At 43.0% G+C, this 16,168-nt stretch overlaps 1 protein-coding gene across 1 annotated transcript in view; it reads left to right on the top strand.

Moving 5' to 3' along the window:
* TEX2 (testis expressed 2) overlaps positions 1-16,168 on the top strand; it is a 77,648-nt gene that overhangs the window by 42,984 nt on the left and 18,496 nt on the right. Inside the window, exons 4-7 of the mRNA XM_038757015.1 lie at positions 27-360; positions 3,478-3,725; positions 9,611-9,757; positions 14,565-14,664. Coding sequence (XP_038612943.1) covers positions 27-360; positions 3,478-3,725; positions 9,611-9,757; positions 14,565-14,664 — 829 coding nt within the window. The remainder of the gene's footprint in view (positions 1-26; positions 361-3,477; positions 3,726-9,610; positions 9,758-14,564; positions 14,665-16,168) is intronic.

The raw sequence follows: 16,168 nt of genomic DNA, 5'->3' as shown, positions 1-16,168 counted from the left end.
CTTATATTTTCCTCTTTGTTCTGTAGATTTATCTCGTTCCCAAGAGTTTGGCTCGTAAGCGAATCTGGAACAAAAAATACCCAATTTGTATTGAACTTGGTAAACAAGATGACTTTATGTCTAAAGTCCAGGCGGATAAAGATGCCTTGGAAGAGAAGTCGCCAGCTGAGAGGGATTCAGGAAGCGATGACCAAAAGAAACTTCTGGACGGAGGAAAATCTACAAGCCAGAAAGATCAAATCCTCTATCTCTTTGGGAGGACAGGTCGGGAGAAGGAGGAGTGGTTCAGAAGATTTGTTCTTGCTTCCAAGCTGAAATCTGAAATGAAGAAACCACTCAGCCTTTGTGGAAACAAGCCAGGTAGTGATATGGGTATTAAACTCCAACTGTACTTTACAGGGCCCGACCTGGAGAATCAGAGGTTCTGATCTAGGAGAAAGGTTAGCCGTTTCCGAAATCCACAGCCTCCCAGTTAGCTGGCCCTGAGCAAAGTAAGTCAGCCAGTGAGGAGGAGAGATTATTCAGCAGGTTTTAGCTGGATAAAGATCAGCTTTCTAAAAAGGCTATAGCTACTAATAGAACCTATCCAATTTCTGTTGATTGCACTCAAATTTTCAAAAGACTATATAAATGAGAAGCAGTAAAGCCTAGTAGAAAGAGCCCTGGCCTGAGAGTCAGAGGACCTTGGTTCGAACCCCAACTCTGCCACTTGCTTACTGGCTTACTTTGGGTGGGCCGCTTATCTTCTCTGTACCTCAGTTCCGTCATCTGTAAAATGAGGATTAAATCGTCCTCCCTCTGAAATAGACTGTGAGCCCCATGCAGGACAGGACCCGTGTCCAACATAATTATCTCGTACCTAACCCCAGCTCTTAGTACCTGGCACATAGTAAGTTTAACAAATAGCATTTAAAAAAAATTAATGATTCCTCTAACTGTACCGGGAGGCGACTCTTCAAGGCGTGTAAGTATGTTTTATAACTGAAGAATGACCACATAGTTTGATTAGGACCAGAAAATTGGATATGTGGTACCCTTACTTACCTGCGTTTTGGCAAGCCCATAATCCTAAATCTAGGTCCTAGCCATGCTCAGATTGCAAGGATATGAGTCTCTCTTCAGTCTGCAAGAGTGTGGAGTCTGACTGAATGAGAGGAGCAGCTAGTGACAACTTGTTGCCTTTTTGGGAGAAGGTGGGTGTCGTGGAGGGTAACTACTGCTTCTCCAAGTATCTTACTGCCACTGTGGAAGGTGGAATACTCTTGTTATACTACGATGGATTGGCGAATAGAAGCAGGGGACCATGGCAGAAGTCGAGATTCCGACCGTTCCCCTTCTCTTCCAGGCCCCAAAGTGGCAAAAATCCAAATTCACCAAAATCTGGTTCTTTGTGGCTACTGGGGGAATCCCAAGTCACTCTTGGGAATTCACTGGATAACACAGCTGTCAATCAGTAGCGCTTAATGAGTGCTTTACTATGTGTAAAGCACTGTACTAAGCACTTGGGAGAGTACAGTAGTTATCGATGGTGTTGCATGATTTCTATGTGCAGACAACTGTACTAAGCACCTGGGAGAATGTAATACAACAGAGCTGGTACACGTGTTCCCTGCCCACAATGAGCTAACAGTCTAGAGGGGGAGATGCAGAAAACACAATTCTTTCCCACGTATTTTGACGGAAACTGCTTTATCGAGTTTCTTCCTCAGTGTCACTTTCCCGTTCCTCCAGGATTGCTTAAGGTAAGTAGTCTCTCAGACTTATCTTGACTGGAACTTGACATGAAGGACTCACTGTATATTAATTAATCATAGGTATTGGGCACTTACTGGGGTACAGAGAGCTGTATTAAGTGCTTGGGAGAGTGCAGTGTAACATAATTGGTAAAAAGTCCCCAAGTCTACAGGGAGAGAGAAACATTTAAAAAAATGATGGCTATGTGCTGTGAAGTTAAAGATGGGGTGTATTAAAATTCAAGTGCAAGGGTGACACAGAAGGGGCAGGGAGTAAGGGAAATGAGGGCTTAGGTGAGGAAGGCCTCTTAGAGGAGATGAGATTTGAATGTCTTTGAAGGTGGGGAGAGTGGTGGTCTCTCAGATGTGAAGGGGGAGAGAGTTCCAGACCAGAGGCAGGGCATGAGCGAGGGGTCAACAGTGAGATAGATAAGATCGAGGTATAGTGATTAGGTTGGTGGGTCAGAGGTGAGATAGATAAGATGGAGGTACAGTGAGTAGGTTGGTGTTAGAGAAGGAAAGCGAACATGCTGGGTTATAGGAAATCATTAAGATAAGATAGGAGGGGACAAGATGATTGAGTGCTTTAAAGCCAATGGTAAGGAGTTTCTGTTTGATGCGGATGGGCAACCACTGGAGACTCTTGAGGAGTGAAAACACATGGACAGAATGGTTTTGTAGAAAAATGATCCACGCAGCAGAATGAAGAATGGACTGGAATGGGGAGAGACAGGAGGCAGGGAGGTCAGGAGGGAGGGTGATTAAGTAATGAAGGCAGGATAGAATAAGTGTTTGGATTAACATAGCCATTTGGATGGAGGGGAAAGGAGAGATTTTAGCGGTGTTGTGAAGATTGAATCGACAGGATTTTTGACAGATTAAATATGTGGGTTGAATGAGAGAGATGAATGGAAGATAATGCCTAGGTTATGGGACTAAGAGACAGGAAGGATGGTGGTGCTGTCAACAGTGATTGGAAAATCAGGGGGATTTTCCCATGTACCATATGTGCATATTATCCTGTACATATCCATTTACTTTTTTATTGTGACTGGTTGTAATTTTTCTTGTTACCTCACATCTCATTTTGACTGCAGGTTTCTCTTGATTAGTTCAAGATACAAAAATAATTCTAAAAGGTCTCCAACTGAAAACCTTCCCATGCGGTGGGAGCAGCCTGTCATATGATGGGATCCCTCTAATAAAAATAGTAATAATGATAATGACAATTGTGGTATTGTATTTGTTAAGTGCTTACTCTGTGCCAGGCACTGTAGTAAATGCTGGGGTGGATACAAGCAAATTGGGTTGAAGATCATTTTATCTCTTTCAGAAAATTGAGCCCAACTGCCACTAGCTATTAGTTTTCTTCCAGTTTTCGCTGTTGCTCCTGTCACTGACTACCTCAGTCGAACACCAATTATGTGAAGGATTCCCCCCCACCACAAGAAAATAATTTATTGGCCAAGTACTTAATACCTAAACTCCCTCTAGTCAAATTCCCATTCTAGGTCTGTGCTTTGTTCTGAAACATGGAAGGTGGTGATGAATTTAACTTTAAAAGACAGCAGTATAAGATGTGGGAATTTACGGCAACATTTTTTAGGGTATTTTCTGCTTTGAACTATGGAACAGGCTTTTAATGTCTTTGAAAATTGCCATCTACCCCAGATCAATTAGTTTCAAGTTTCGCCTTATTGTATCTTGTCATTTTCTTGTTGTGGTCGTTCTTCCTTTGCTTCAGGGTTCTTGCCGACCCACAGCAGACACAGTAGCCAGTCTGGGAACCTAAGTCACAGCCGCAATAGCAGCAAAGGCAGTGTCGAAGAATTCATGTCTCCGGCTAAGCAAAAAGAGCTGACGGGTGCTGTGCGGCAGAAAATGCTTCTGGACTACAATGTGTACATGGCCAAATGCATCCCACGGGAAAATAGAAGCCCCAAAGTTAGCCCAGTTCAGAGTGCGGAGAGCAGCCCTACAGCTGGGAAAAAGGTAAAAGGATTTGCTTCTATTACTATGGGTTATTTGATCTGATCATCGATCGACTTCAAAACTTTAGTAAGCTAAACCATGATGAAGGCATATTGTGGTGTTGGTGTTATACGTGAAAACTTGAATTTCTCGTCTACATTCTTTCTTTCTGAGCGTTTTCCACAGGCGTAATGGCTTGTAATGGAAGGGTCTTCTGCCAAAACCCAGGACACTGAAACTGTGTGCCAGGGAATTGCATTGTTCTTTTGCTCTATGATTAAGTTCTTCCTACTCCCTGTTTTCAACCCCCAAGCCCTTCACCATTCCACAGTGGATACCTGCCGCATACAATTGACTGTAGTTACTGTAGTTATATTTTTGCCATGCAGTGGTTATATTCTAAGGAGGGATGCATTCATGGTCTGTCTTTCTTTAACAGCACCTTGGCCTTTGTAGAGACTGTGCACGTTAGGTCAACCAGAAGGATCATAAAGAAATTATGCGGCTTTTGTTAGGGAAGCAGCATGGCCTAGTGGATACAGCACAGACCAGGGAATCAGAAGGACCTGGGTTCTAGTCCCAGCTCCACCACTTGTCTTCCGTGTGACTCTGGGCAAATCATTTAACTTGTTTTACCTCATCTGTAAAGTGGCAGTTAAGACTGAGCCCCATTTCATCATCATCAATCGTATCATCAGTCATATTTATTGAGCGCTTACTATGTGCAGAGCACTGTACTAAGCGCTTGGGAAGTACAAATTGGCAACATATAGAGACAGTCCCTACCCAACAGTGGGCTCACAGTCTAAAAGGGGGAGACAGGGAACAAAACCAAACATACTAACAAAATAAAATGAATAGATATGTACAAATAAAATAAATAAATAAATAGAGTAATAAATATATACAAACATATATACAGGTGCTGTGGGGAAGGGAAGGAGGTAAGATGGGGGGGATGGAGAGGGGGACGAGCGGGAGAGGAAGGAAGGGGCTCAGTCTGGGCCCATTTGGGAAAGGGATTGTGTCCAACCTATTTAACTTGTATCTACTCCAGTGTTTGACACATAGTGCTTAACAGAGGCCATCATTTATTTTTTTTTAAATTATTTTAACCTTGCTCTTTAGGGAGACCATAACCGACTAAGCCTTTCTCTCTGGAAGTCAGATCTCCCTCAAAATTAGATGAGAAGCAGAAGTGGGGAAAATGAACTCTTCTGCTGTCTCACAAGCCCAGAACCTTGGCATTATACTTGACTCATTTCTAGACTGTGAGCCTTCTAGACTGTGAGCCCGCTGTTGGGTAGGGACCGTCTCTCTATGTTGCCAACTTGTACTCCCCAAGCGCTTAGTACAGTGCTCTGCACACAGTAAGCGCTCAATAAATACGATTGAATGAATGAATCTCTCTTTTGGTCAACCCACATATTCAATCTGTCACCAAATCCTGTTGGTTCAACCTTCACAGCATCACTAAAATCCACCCTTTCCTTTCCACCCAAACTGCTACCACGGTAATCCAAGCATTTATCCTCTCCTGCTTCAGTTAGTGTGTCAGCCTCCTTACCTCCCTGCTGCCTCTCCCTCCTCAGTCTAGTCCATACTTCACTTTCATTCATTCATTCAATCGTATTTATTGAGCGCTTACTGTGTGCAGAGCACTGTACTAAGCACTTGGAAAGTCCAAGTTGGCAACATATAGAGACGGTCCCTACCCAACAGTGGGCTCACTGTCTAGCAGGGGGGGACAGACAGCAAAACAAAACATATTAACCAAATAAAATAAACAAAATAAATACGTACAAATAAAATAAATAGAGTAATAAATACATACAAACATATATACATATAGACAGGTGGTGTGGGGAGGGGAAGGAGGTAAGGCGGGGGAATTCATTCATTCATTCAATCGTATTTATTGAGCGCCTACTGTGTGCACAGCACTGTACTAAGCGCTTGGGAAGTATAAGAGCTTGAAGGGAGGAAGAGCGGGGCTTGTTACTGGCTGCCTGGATCATGTTTCCCCACTCCTCAAGTCAGTCAGTCGTATTTATTGAGGGCTTACTGTGTGCAGAGCACTGTACTAAGGACTTGGGGGAGTACAATATAACAGAAACACTTTCTGCCCACAACAAGCTTGCACTTCAGCCATCAGTGGTTGCCCGTATACCTCTGCGTCCGACAGAAACCCCTTACTACTGGTTTTAAAGCACTCAAAACCTCTCCCCCTCCTGCCTTACCTCACCGATTTCCTACTACAATTCAGTATGCTCACTTCACTGGTCTCCCATCAACTTACTCATTGTACCTCAATCCTGTCACCAACCCCACGCCCACATCTTGCCTCTGGGCTTCCTCCCCTTTTATATCTGACAGACCACAACTCTCCCCAGCTTCCAAGCCTCCTCCAAAAGGTCTCCCCCAACTAAACCCTTAATTAGTGTGCTTCTGTGTTATGCTTACACTTGGATTTGTACCCTCTGTTCACCCCACCCTCAACCCCACATCACTTATGTATATATCCATAATTCATTTTCGTGTTTGTCTCCCCCTCTAGAATGTAAGCTGTTTGTGGGGAGGGAACCTGTGTACCAACTCTGTTATATTGTACTCTCCTAAGAGCTTAGTACAGTACTCTGCACACAGTAAGTGCTCGATAAATACCACTGGTTGATTGATTATACCTTCTACCTTGTTAACTGGATATTAAGATATTTCACTTTGTATGCTCACCCAAATTTGTTGGGTTTTTTGGGTTCGGTTTTTTTTTGTGATGTTGAAGTTGCCTTTAGAACCAATCCTCTTGTTAACAGCTATTAATATGTTAGGACATTGGGTGGGGTTCCCTGTTTGTTCACCTTGACACTTCAGGAGCCTTTCCAAGAATTAACTATGGAGAAACTCAAGGGAGTCATTTGCCATCCATTCACTTGCAACTTCTTTCCTTGAGATATCCTACCGAGATAGGTACCGGTTTAGCTACATCCTTCCCCTTGGATAAAAGAAGCTGAAGCCACCTTTTGTCATCCCCTGTTTGACCCTCTCTCTCTCTCTCTCTTTCTCTCTTTTTTTTTTTAACTGGTCCCCTGCCCAACTGCTGAGAGCTGTCAGGATGCAGGGGTAAACTCCGGCCAACAAGGTCTCCCTTCCCACCCACAAGTAGTGAAAATAACTTGGCAGATGTAGGCTTGGAGGGTCAAAAACAGACCTGGAGCTGGGAGTGGTGATAGGAACCAGCTGATCTGAAAACCCCCTGCCATAGCCTGAACAGATTCTGAATGTTGAATTTTGCAGAAAACGTGCCACAGTATTGCTGGCTGTGTTGAAGGGGATGCAAAAACGCAGGCCCAGGGGATGACGATATTTGGACTTTTATTTTACAGAGCCTACTGATAAGTAAAATATGGTGGAATTAAGGATGGTAACCCTCTGTCTTCAGTAGATGTAGCAGTCATCTCTTGTAGAGTACAACAGTCTCTAGACACCTTGCCTGAGAGTGTGCTGACAGCTCTGGGAAATGAATCTTGGGCTTTTATTATTATTATTACTACAACTAATAATAATATTTGTGGTATTTGGTACAACACTTGTTATATGCCAGGCACTGAACAGAGTGCTTGGGTAGATAGGAGATAGTCAAGTCCCTTGTGAGGCTCATAGTCTTAGTAGGAGGGAGAAAAGGTATTCAGTCCCCATTTTGCCAAAGAGAGAACTGAAGCTTAGAAAAGCAAAGTCACTTGCCCACAGTAGGCAAGTGGTGGACCCAGGATTAGAATCCAGATCGCCCAACTCCCAGACCTGTGCTCTTTCCACTAGGTCACGCGGCTTCTCTAAATGCAGCTTTTACTAGCTGCTTTTATTCTCAGTTTTAGGACTATTGTCTCCATGGGTAGTTGAAACCCAGGGACCGTCAGCCAGGATTGCTGGGGGCTCGTTGCTTTTGTCAGCAAAAAGGGCTACCATTGTCCCTCCACTTTCTACCCAAATGTCCCCCCAGTCCTGCTTGTCTGCAGTCTTCTAAAAGGTTAAGCCGCTTTCCTTTTGGGCAAAATTCCAAGAAGCATCATCAGCCCCACCTACCTGGGGTCTTGTTTTTTTTTTTGTTCCCCTGGAACTGCTAGACTAAAAGTCAGCAACATCTGCTTTTAAAAAGTCCCTTTTGACATTATGAGGCTCATTGCAAAGTGATGCATTCAGAAGCCAGGAGACAGCTAAACCCTAAATTGTACCAAAATCAGGGAGGCTTTTACAGCTGTTGAAAAAGTAAATTTGCCAGCTTAATAGTAACTCATGCAAGTTCTACTTGTTTGGGAGTTTATTTTAGGAGAGAAATATTGAGTTCACGTGGCTAATGTACTGTCATTCCTTCAATTTGAGGCACTGCAGTTCAAATTTTTTTCCAGCCACATCTTCAGATTAGGTGTTCAACAGGAACGGTTAAATGCGTAGTAACCACATCTCCACCACATAATGTCCCCAGGTTTTTGAGGAAATTAAAGATTATTTTTTGAACTACATGGCTATGATCAGTTGCCAGCCTAGGTTAGGAAGAGGAGAAGGGTCAGAGTGTGATGCTGCAGCACGGACCATCATTTGTTCGTATTAATGTCTGCCTTCCCCTCTAGACTGTAAATTCGTTGTGGCCAGGGAGTGTGTCTTCTAATTCTGTTGTATTATGCTCTCCCAAGTGCTTAGTATAGTCCTCTGCACATAATAAGCACTCAAAAAATACGATTGATTGAGCGATTGATCAGCAATTTGCCCTTGCTGTGGAATAGGGAATTTATCCTTGAAACTGAAACACTAAATACCTTTTATATGCAGTGTTTGGCAGAGTGCAATGCAAATAAGAGGAGCAGTCTCTATTTCTGCCTTCTTTCTTTTCTCTTCCTTCTCTCCTGTCCTGCTCATTTTTTCTTTTCTTTTTTTCTCTCACTCTCTTTATTGCTAGTCTTAATTCTTACATGAGCCCGCATAATATCCCCACATGGTTTTTGTGTTTCAGAAACTATACAAAATAAGGGGCAGTTATGCAAGTAAATACTGTTTTTCTTTGGGCAGCAAAACTTCATTGCATTAGGAAATTACCAACTTAGTTTATACCTGGCTTTGATGTACTAGAAATGAAAGGCAAATGCTCCAATTCTGGACTATATTGAGACTCAGTTTTTCCAGGCTCTAATTAAACTCTTCCTTTCTAAGTGAGTCACATGGAGGCCTGTGACCACAGCATTTGTGAATCTGTGAGGGATATGTCTGGGTTCAAGTAAATGAAGACGTTCATGGCTGTACTCTCTTTTTCTTCAACGGTCAATACTGGGAGATAAATATGAGGAACTCCTTATGACCTGAGCTCGAAAACTTCTCCAATATTTCCATCCTGGAAGCCCTGACCCCATTCCCCTCCTGGCTTGTCGGTTTATCCTGGACGCTCGGCTTTAGCAGTTTTCCATTCCATGCCTAGTCTTATCATTAACCTTGACGGCACCTTTTCTTTCCCCATTGTGAGAATTTGCTATTTTGCCCCCAGTTTTTTTCTCGAGGATGGCCGATCAAGGTCAGTGAGGTGGCCCCAAAATAGCCATTGGCACCTCCATATTCTGGAGAGGAATTCCCATCAAGAAGAAGCACTGTTCCTGGCTCCAGGAGTGGGAGGCAGCAGCAGCAGCAGCTGTGCCATGCTTGGGCTCAAGGAAATTTTGCTCCCGGAAGAAAACGTGATCCAAGCCAGAGTAGTCTGCTTAGGTTCTGGGCCAGCTTCAGAGCCCGACCTAGTCTGTGCCAGGAAAGGCCCGCCATTACCCGTAGAGTATAGAATTTAAGAGGAGAAATACCTGTCTAAGGCTACAGAAATCTCCAGCTGCTGAGTCCTAATACTGCTTGTTCAATACCGTCTCTGTTTTCAGTTGCCAGAGGCCCAAGCCCCTGAAGAGGAAGAACAGGAGGCCTGGGTCAATGCCTTGGTTGGAAGAATATTTTGGGACTTTTTGGGAGAGAAATATTGGACTGATCTAGTGTCGAAGAAAATCCAAATGAAACTCAGTAAAATAAAGGTATTGTATCACAGAGTGGCTAGGTTTGACTTAACGCATGAACAGTGCAAACATTGTTGGGAATGGTGGGCGGGGGAAAATTGTACAGCTTGGTCTCTTAAGCAATGCTCATCCATCCTATTTAGAACGGAGCCCTACATCACCTGGCCCTCACTCATGACCTGGAGGGTGGAAGCTTGGTGTTGTTCATCTCCTGACCGCATTCAGCTTTGGCTGGGCAGCAGTTCTCAAAAGAGTATTTGGAGAAAGCTGTAGATTATTTGTATGTGCACTCCTCTCCTTTCTCCAGCGCCGTAGTCAGGGAAGCGCATCGACAGATTAAACCATCTCAAAACGTTTTATCATCTGGGTGTTAGCAAGTTTTCTCTCCATTTAGTTGGTTGGGAATCTGAGGCAGGGAAATGGAAGTGTTCCACCCGGGATCATCTGGTTAAGAAAGGCCTGCTCAGTGACTGTCAGTGGTATTTGGGGTTGCGGGGCAGTGCCCTAAGCGTTGGAAGAATGGAAGAGGTAGGCTGCCTTGCTTTCAGTCCGATGGTTTAAGCTTAGGAGGCTGCTGAGCCGAGTAATTGGCACTGAATGAAATATTAATCTTTTTCTAATAGTCACAGAAAATGGGATGTGGCCAAGCCCTGGACAGTTGGAAAATAGCAGCAGGTGGCAGACCAGCCGGACATATGGCAACTAAAATCAGGGAGTTTCTCTAAGGTTTTCAAGAAGATGGCAATGCGGGGATAAAGAAAACAGTTTACATTTACTGTGGGAAGCAGATGAGGCCAGGAGGGGTCGGCTTGCAGTGATGTGGATTGATTTGCCGGTCATGCATTGATCTCGTCAGCCAGGCTGTCAAATACTTATAATATCTCCCCACCTGCAGCGGCCTCCTCCAACCCCAGTAAACAGGTTTATGTATATTGAGATACTGTTCATCTTCCAACTCAAACCCTGTCCTCCCTCTGACTGTCCCTTCACTGTAGTCAGCACGACCATCCTCCCTGCCTTACATGCCCGTGACCTTGGCATTATCCTCAACTCATCTCTCTTCGAATTCACATATCATCATCATCATCATCAATCGTATTTATTGAGCGCTTACTGTGTGCAGAGCACTGTACTAAGCTCTTGGGAAGTCCAAGTTGGCAACATATAGAGGCAGTCCCTACCCAACAGTGGGCTCACAGTCTAAAAGGGGGAGACAGAGAACAAAACCAAACATACTAACAAAATAAAATAAATAGAATAGATATGTACAAGTAAAATAAATAAATAAATAGAGTAATAAATATGTACAAGCATATATACATATATACATATTCAACCTGTCACCACATCCCGTCGGTTCAGCCTTCACAATGTCCACTAAAAATCCACCCTTTCCTCCATCCAAACTGCTGCCACACTGATCTAAAACTCAGGTTTCTTGACACTTTTAGGTTACCGTTCTTTTGCTGTCCAACGCAGCATATTGACATTTTTAAGGAGGTTTGCCATGTGAAATATATTTTCATAGAGTTCCACAGTTTAATCAATCAATCAATCAATCATATTTATTGAGCGCTTACTATGTGCAGAGCACTGTACTAAGCGCTTGGGAAGTACAAATTGGCAACATATAGAGACAGTCCCTACCCAACATTGGGCTCACAGTCTAAAAGGGGGAGGCAGAGGACAAAACCAAACATACTAACAAAATAAAATAAATAGAATAGTTTAAGCCACTGATAGTCTCTTTGCACTGGCTCTTAAATTTGCTGAGACTATAGGTCTGTAAAGGAGAAAAAAGTGAATGGATACAGCAAAAAAAGACTTAAAATGGAAATGATAATTAGATTTTCTTAACTTTTTATCACTTAGGCAGTTATGTGACTGTGTAGCTTTGTTTTTCCTTCTGTCCTTTCTGTTTTGTTCCCACTAGCCCCAGAGCGGCTAACTTGTGGCCCAGACCGTTTCTTAGCTTGCCCGTCCCCCATCTCCAGGTTTCCCTCAGTTAGCTGGCTGTTCTGCTCAGAATGCTGTGCTCCCTTTCCCAGACTTGGAACTCAAACTGTTTAAATACTGCCTCATAGATTCTGCCCTGTCATTTTGCCATGTTGGTATGTTCTGTTCCGTATAAAACCAATCACGTGCGTTCTCCGGGAACTTGAGGGGGTTTCAAAAGAGAGTTCAGCATTGAGTAACTGCTGGAACCACAGAAAAACTTGGCTCTTCCACAACTACTTTCTTTTTATTCAGAGACTGTTCTGACCCTTATTCTTCTGAATGTATACATAGTAAATCTTAGGGAGATTGTCAGTCATGTAGATTTTGGAAAACAGGGGCTGTTGCCTAAATGTGCCCTGGCCAAATTTAATATTAGGTGCCAACTTAACGCTAGTGGGAATTTCAGTGTACAGAGAGGAGCAATTTCAAGGAGCCATGACCCATAGCCATATCTCTCTTCCTCCCTTCAAGGCCCTACTGAGAGCTCACCTCCTCCAGGAGGCCTTCCCAGACTGAGCCCCTTCCTTCCTCTCCCCCTCGTCCCCCTCTCCATCCCCCCATCTTACCTCCTTCCCTTCCCCACAGCACCTGTATATATGTTTGTACATATTTAGTACTCTATTTATTTATTTTACTTGTACATATCTATTCTATTTTATTTTGTTAGTATGTTTGGTTTTGTCTCCCCCTTTTAGACTGTGAGCCCACTGTTGGGTAGGGACTGTCTCTTTATGTTGCCAATTTGTACTTCCCAAGCCTCAGTACAGTGCTCAGCACACAGTAAGCGCTCAATAAGTACGATTGATGATGATCTCTGAGCGCCTGAACCAGGAACCCTAATGTCAGCATGTCTGCTTGGTTGGTAGAATTGCGGTTTGGGCTTTTTCATTTCCAAGTCCTGTTCCTATCCTCGGCTGCCACCCTAGAAATCAGACAGGTTAGCAACAAATTGGAGAGACTATCCTAGGCCGGCCAGCGTGACTATTCATGGGGTAGGGCAAATTGGGACAATTGTCCTGGGCCTCGTGCTTTAGGGCACTCGGGGGCAAACTGTCTAGTGCACAACCAAACTGGATCACAAAGCCAATAGCTCATGGCCTTGGTCGAGGGTTAGGGTGGAGCTGTAGAAGGTTTGGAACATCTGTCTCCCCCTTTTAGACTGTGAGCCCACTATTGGGTAGGGACTGTCCCTATATGTTGCCAAATTGTACTTCCCAAGCACTTAGTACAGTGCTCTGCACACAGTAAGCGCTCAATAAATATGATTGATGATGATGATGATGATATTATGGCCTACTGGAAAGGACAAGGGCCCGGGAAGCAGAGGACCTGGGTTCGAAAGCCGACTCTGCCACGTACCTTTTGTGCGACCGTGGGCCAGTCGTTTCACTCCTGTGCCTCAGTTCCCTCATCTGCAAAATGGGGATCCAGTACCTGCTCCCCCTCCTACTTAGACTGCGACCCCCCATGTGGGACTTGATTATCTTGTATCTATCCTAGCGCTTTGTACATTGCTTGCACATAGTAAGTTCTTAATAAATCCTGTTATTAGTAATAATAATATTACTGATATCCTCATTATCATTATTATTCTTGTGTGAAAATACTGCCCCGCAGTAAGTTTCACTCCTAACAGACTCCTTTCCCTGGACGAAGTCTAAGATTGATGCTTCTTACACCGGCCACCCTGTCCTCTAGAAACTGCCCCTCTCTTAGAGTGTCCTCTGCCACCTGACCAGACTCGGGGCCCTGTTGGACAGGCCCAAATATGTCATTTTCACTGGAACAAATATCCCGCATTCACTGGCTCAAACTTTTTGAGCTTTTTGAATTGTATCGAGCTGCAACCCGAAGTACGGGTATGAAATCTTCCTAATAATACCAGCTGATATGTGAGGTACTAAAGCTATCAAGTTCCTTATGGATTCCCCTACACATTGTTTGTAACCTTTCTCCTGTTAAGCTGTGCCTTCTGCATTTTTGGGCAGTCTTTCAGAACTTGGCAGGTTTTGTATTTTCATTTCTGTTTAGATTATGAACCCCACTTGGATCGGAGACTTGTCTAACCTGTTTAGTTTGTGATTACCCCGGTTTAGCACCTTTACACATAAGAAGTACTTAATAAATACCATTACTACTGCACCAAAGGGGTAATCTGGCAACCTGTTTGGGTATCTCTAGCATTTTTGATAATCCTGCCCACTCAGCTCCTGATTCTTGACTGCACAAGGCTCGCTTGTTTATAATAATAATAATTTTGGTACTTGTTAAATGCTTACTATGTGCAAAGCACTGTTCTAAGCGCTGAGAAGAATGCAAGGTGATTCAGGTTGTCCCATGTGGGGCTCACAGTCTTAATCCCCATTTTACAGATGAGGTAACTGAGGCACAGAGAAGTTAAGTGACTTGCCCCAAGTCACACAGCTGACAAGCGGCGGAACTGGGATTTGAACGCATGACCTCTGACTCCCAAGCCTGTGCTCTTTCCGCTGAGCCACGCTGCTTCGGCTTTATGTTTATGTTTATGGCTAATGAAATGCTGTTTTTTGCAATCGCTTCGTGTTTAGTGGCAGATCGATCTTATTTTTATGTTTGACCAGCTCCAGCTTTTGAAACTGCTTGGTCCTTTTTTGCCCCTAAAGGCATGCTGTGTACTGTTATCATTGTCCTTTACACTCCTTGAAAAGGAATTTAGATATAAAGCCAAGTTAAATCTCAGAGATGAGAAAATCGCTGAAAAGTCTAACTTTTCTGTAGTTTTGCTAACTTGTTCTCTCCCCTCTTCCCCTCCAACTCCCCCAACCCTAATTTCCCATTTTTCTCTAAGCTCCCGTACTTCATGAATGAGCTAACTCTAACAGAACTCGACATGGGAGTGGCTGTGCCAAAGATCCTTCAGGCCTTCAAGCCTTATGTTGATCACCAAGGTAATTTTTTCTTTATCTGGTCAAAAGAGAAAGGGTGAAATATTGGTTGTTGAACAGGCAGTTGGACCAAGCTGCTCTTTGTGCTTGAGAGGACGCTTGGTCAGAGTGAAGAGAAAGTCTCAGTTACTTTGACTATAAAGCCTAGTTCAGTGCCTGGCACATAGTAAGCACTAAGCAAATACCATTAAAAAAATAAAACACACTATGCACACAATCAATCAATCAATCATATTTATTGAGCGCTTACTGTGTGCAGCACACAGTATTCATGTTTAAACCTTCATGAAAAAGGAAAAGAGTGATTATTGTACAGACATTCACACAATTCTTTAAAATCCCATTTTGCTATTTTTTTTGGAAACTGGTTTATAAATTATTTTATGTATGATAGGAAAGATGGTATAATGCATTTTAATGAATTCTCCTTAGGCAAACAGCAAATCGGATTTGGTCAAGGAACCTGTTAATCAGCAGAATGAAATAATCACATCCTTCAGGGAAGTGGGCAAGTCACTTAACTTCTCTGGGCCTCAGTTACCTCATCTGTAAAATGGGGATTAAGGCTGTGAGCCCTACATAGGACAACCTGATTACCTTATATCTACCCCAGTGCTTAGAACAGTGCTTGGCACATAGCAAGCGCTTAACAAATGCAATTACTATTATTAGCCAACAAGGTGTTTGCAGTGAAACTTTTTTAAAAATAAGCTTCTTTAAGCTAAGTCATTCTTAGCAGGTAATGTTTGTTTAAATTTTTTCTACATAGCTATTTGAACAATTAAAATGTGACCAAGGAGAACAAGTAAAACATACCTAAAGGACATGTTTACTTTGAAAGGACTCAGAAAATTCAACAGTGGGAGGTGCATGATTTCAAAAAGTATGAAAAGCTGGAAATAGAAGCTTAAATGTATGAAATGTATGATAGTGCTTAAAATTTCACTCAGTATTTACCTTTAGCAATCCACAAATTGAAAAGTATGTTTATGTATTTCACAGTTTTGTGGAGAAAGGTTTCTGAAGAGATTATGCTGTTTTGCAAATGTGCTAAACATTGTAACAAGTTCAGGGCAGAGCCTGTTAAACACTGCTGTCAATTGGTGGTTTTTATTAAGCTTAGTATGGGCTTGGGAGTTTATAACAGTAACAAGATGCATACCCTCAAGTAGCTTTCAGTTTAATGGGGAAGACAGACAAAATTTTTTTTACAGATAGTGAAAGCAGGAGGAAGACCAAGGGGAAAGCAGGAAGCATTATAAGTGTATCAGGACAAAACAGCTGAACAAATAACCGAAATGAATAGATAAATATAAAAGTAAAGCGTAAATAAGCCAAAGTGTGTGTAAGTCATTGCTGAGGATAAGAATAAAACACTCAAGTGTGAAAGGTGGGTATTTGGCTTCCCGGAGGAATGAAATTTTAGGAGAGCTTTGAAATTGGGGAGTGCTCTGCTCTAAGGGATTTCAGGAAGGATTTCTAAACTGGGGAAACACCGTGGGAAAGT

The sequence above is a fragment of the Tachyglossus aculeatus genome, chromosome 15 (assembly GCF_015852505.1).
Source record: "Tachyglossus aculeatus isolate mTacAcu1 chromosome 15, mTacAcu1.pri, whole genome shotgun sequence".
NCBI lineage: Eukaryota > Metazoa > Chordata > Mammalia > Monotremata > Tachyglossidae > Tachyglossus > Tachyglossus aculeatus.
Note: the sequence above shows the minus strand (reverse complement) of the source record. Positions and strands in the feature narration are given on the sequence as shown.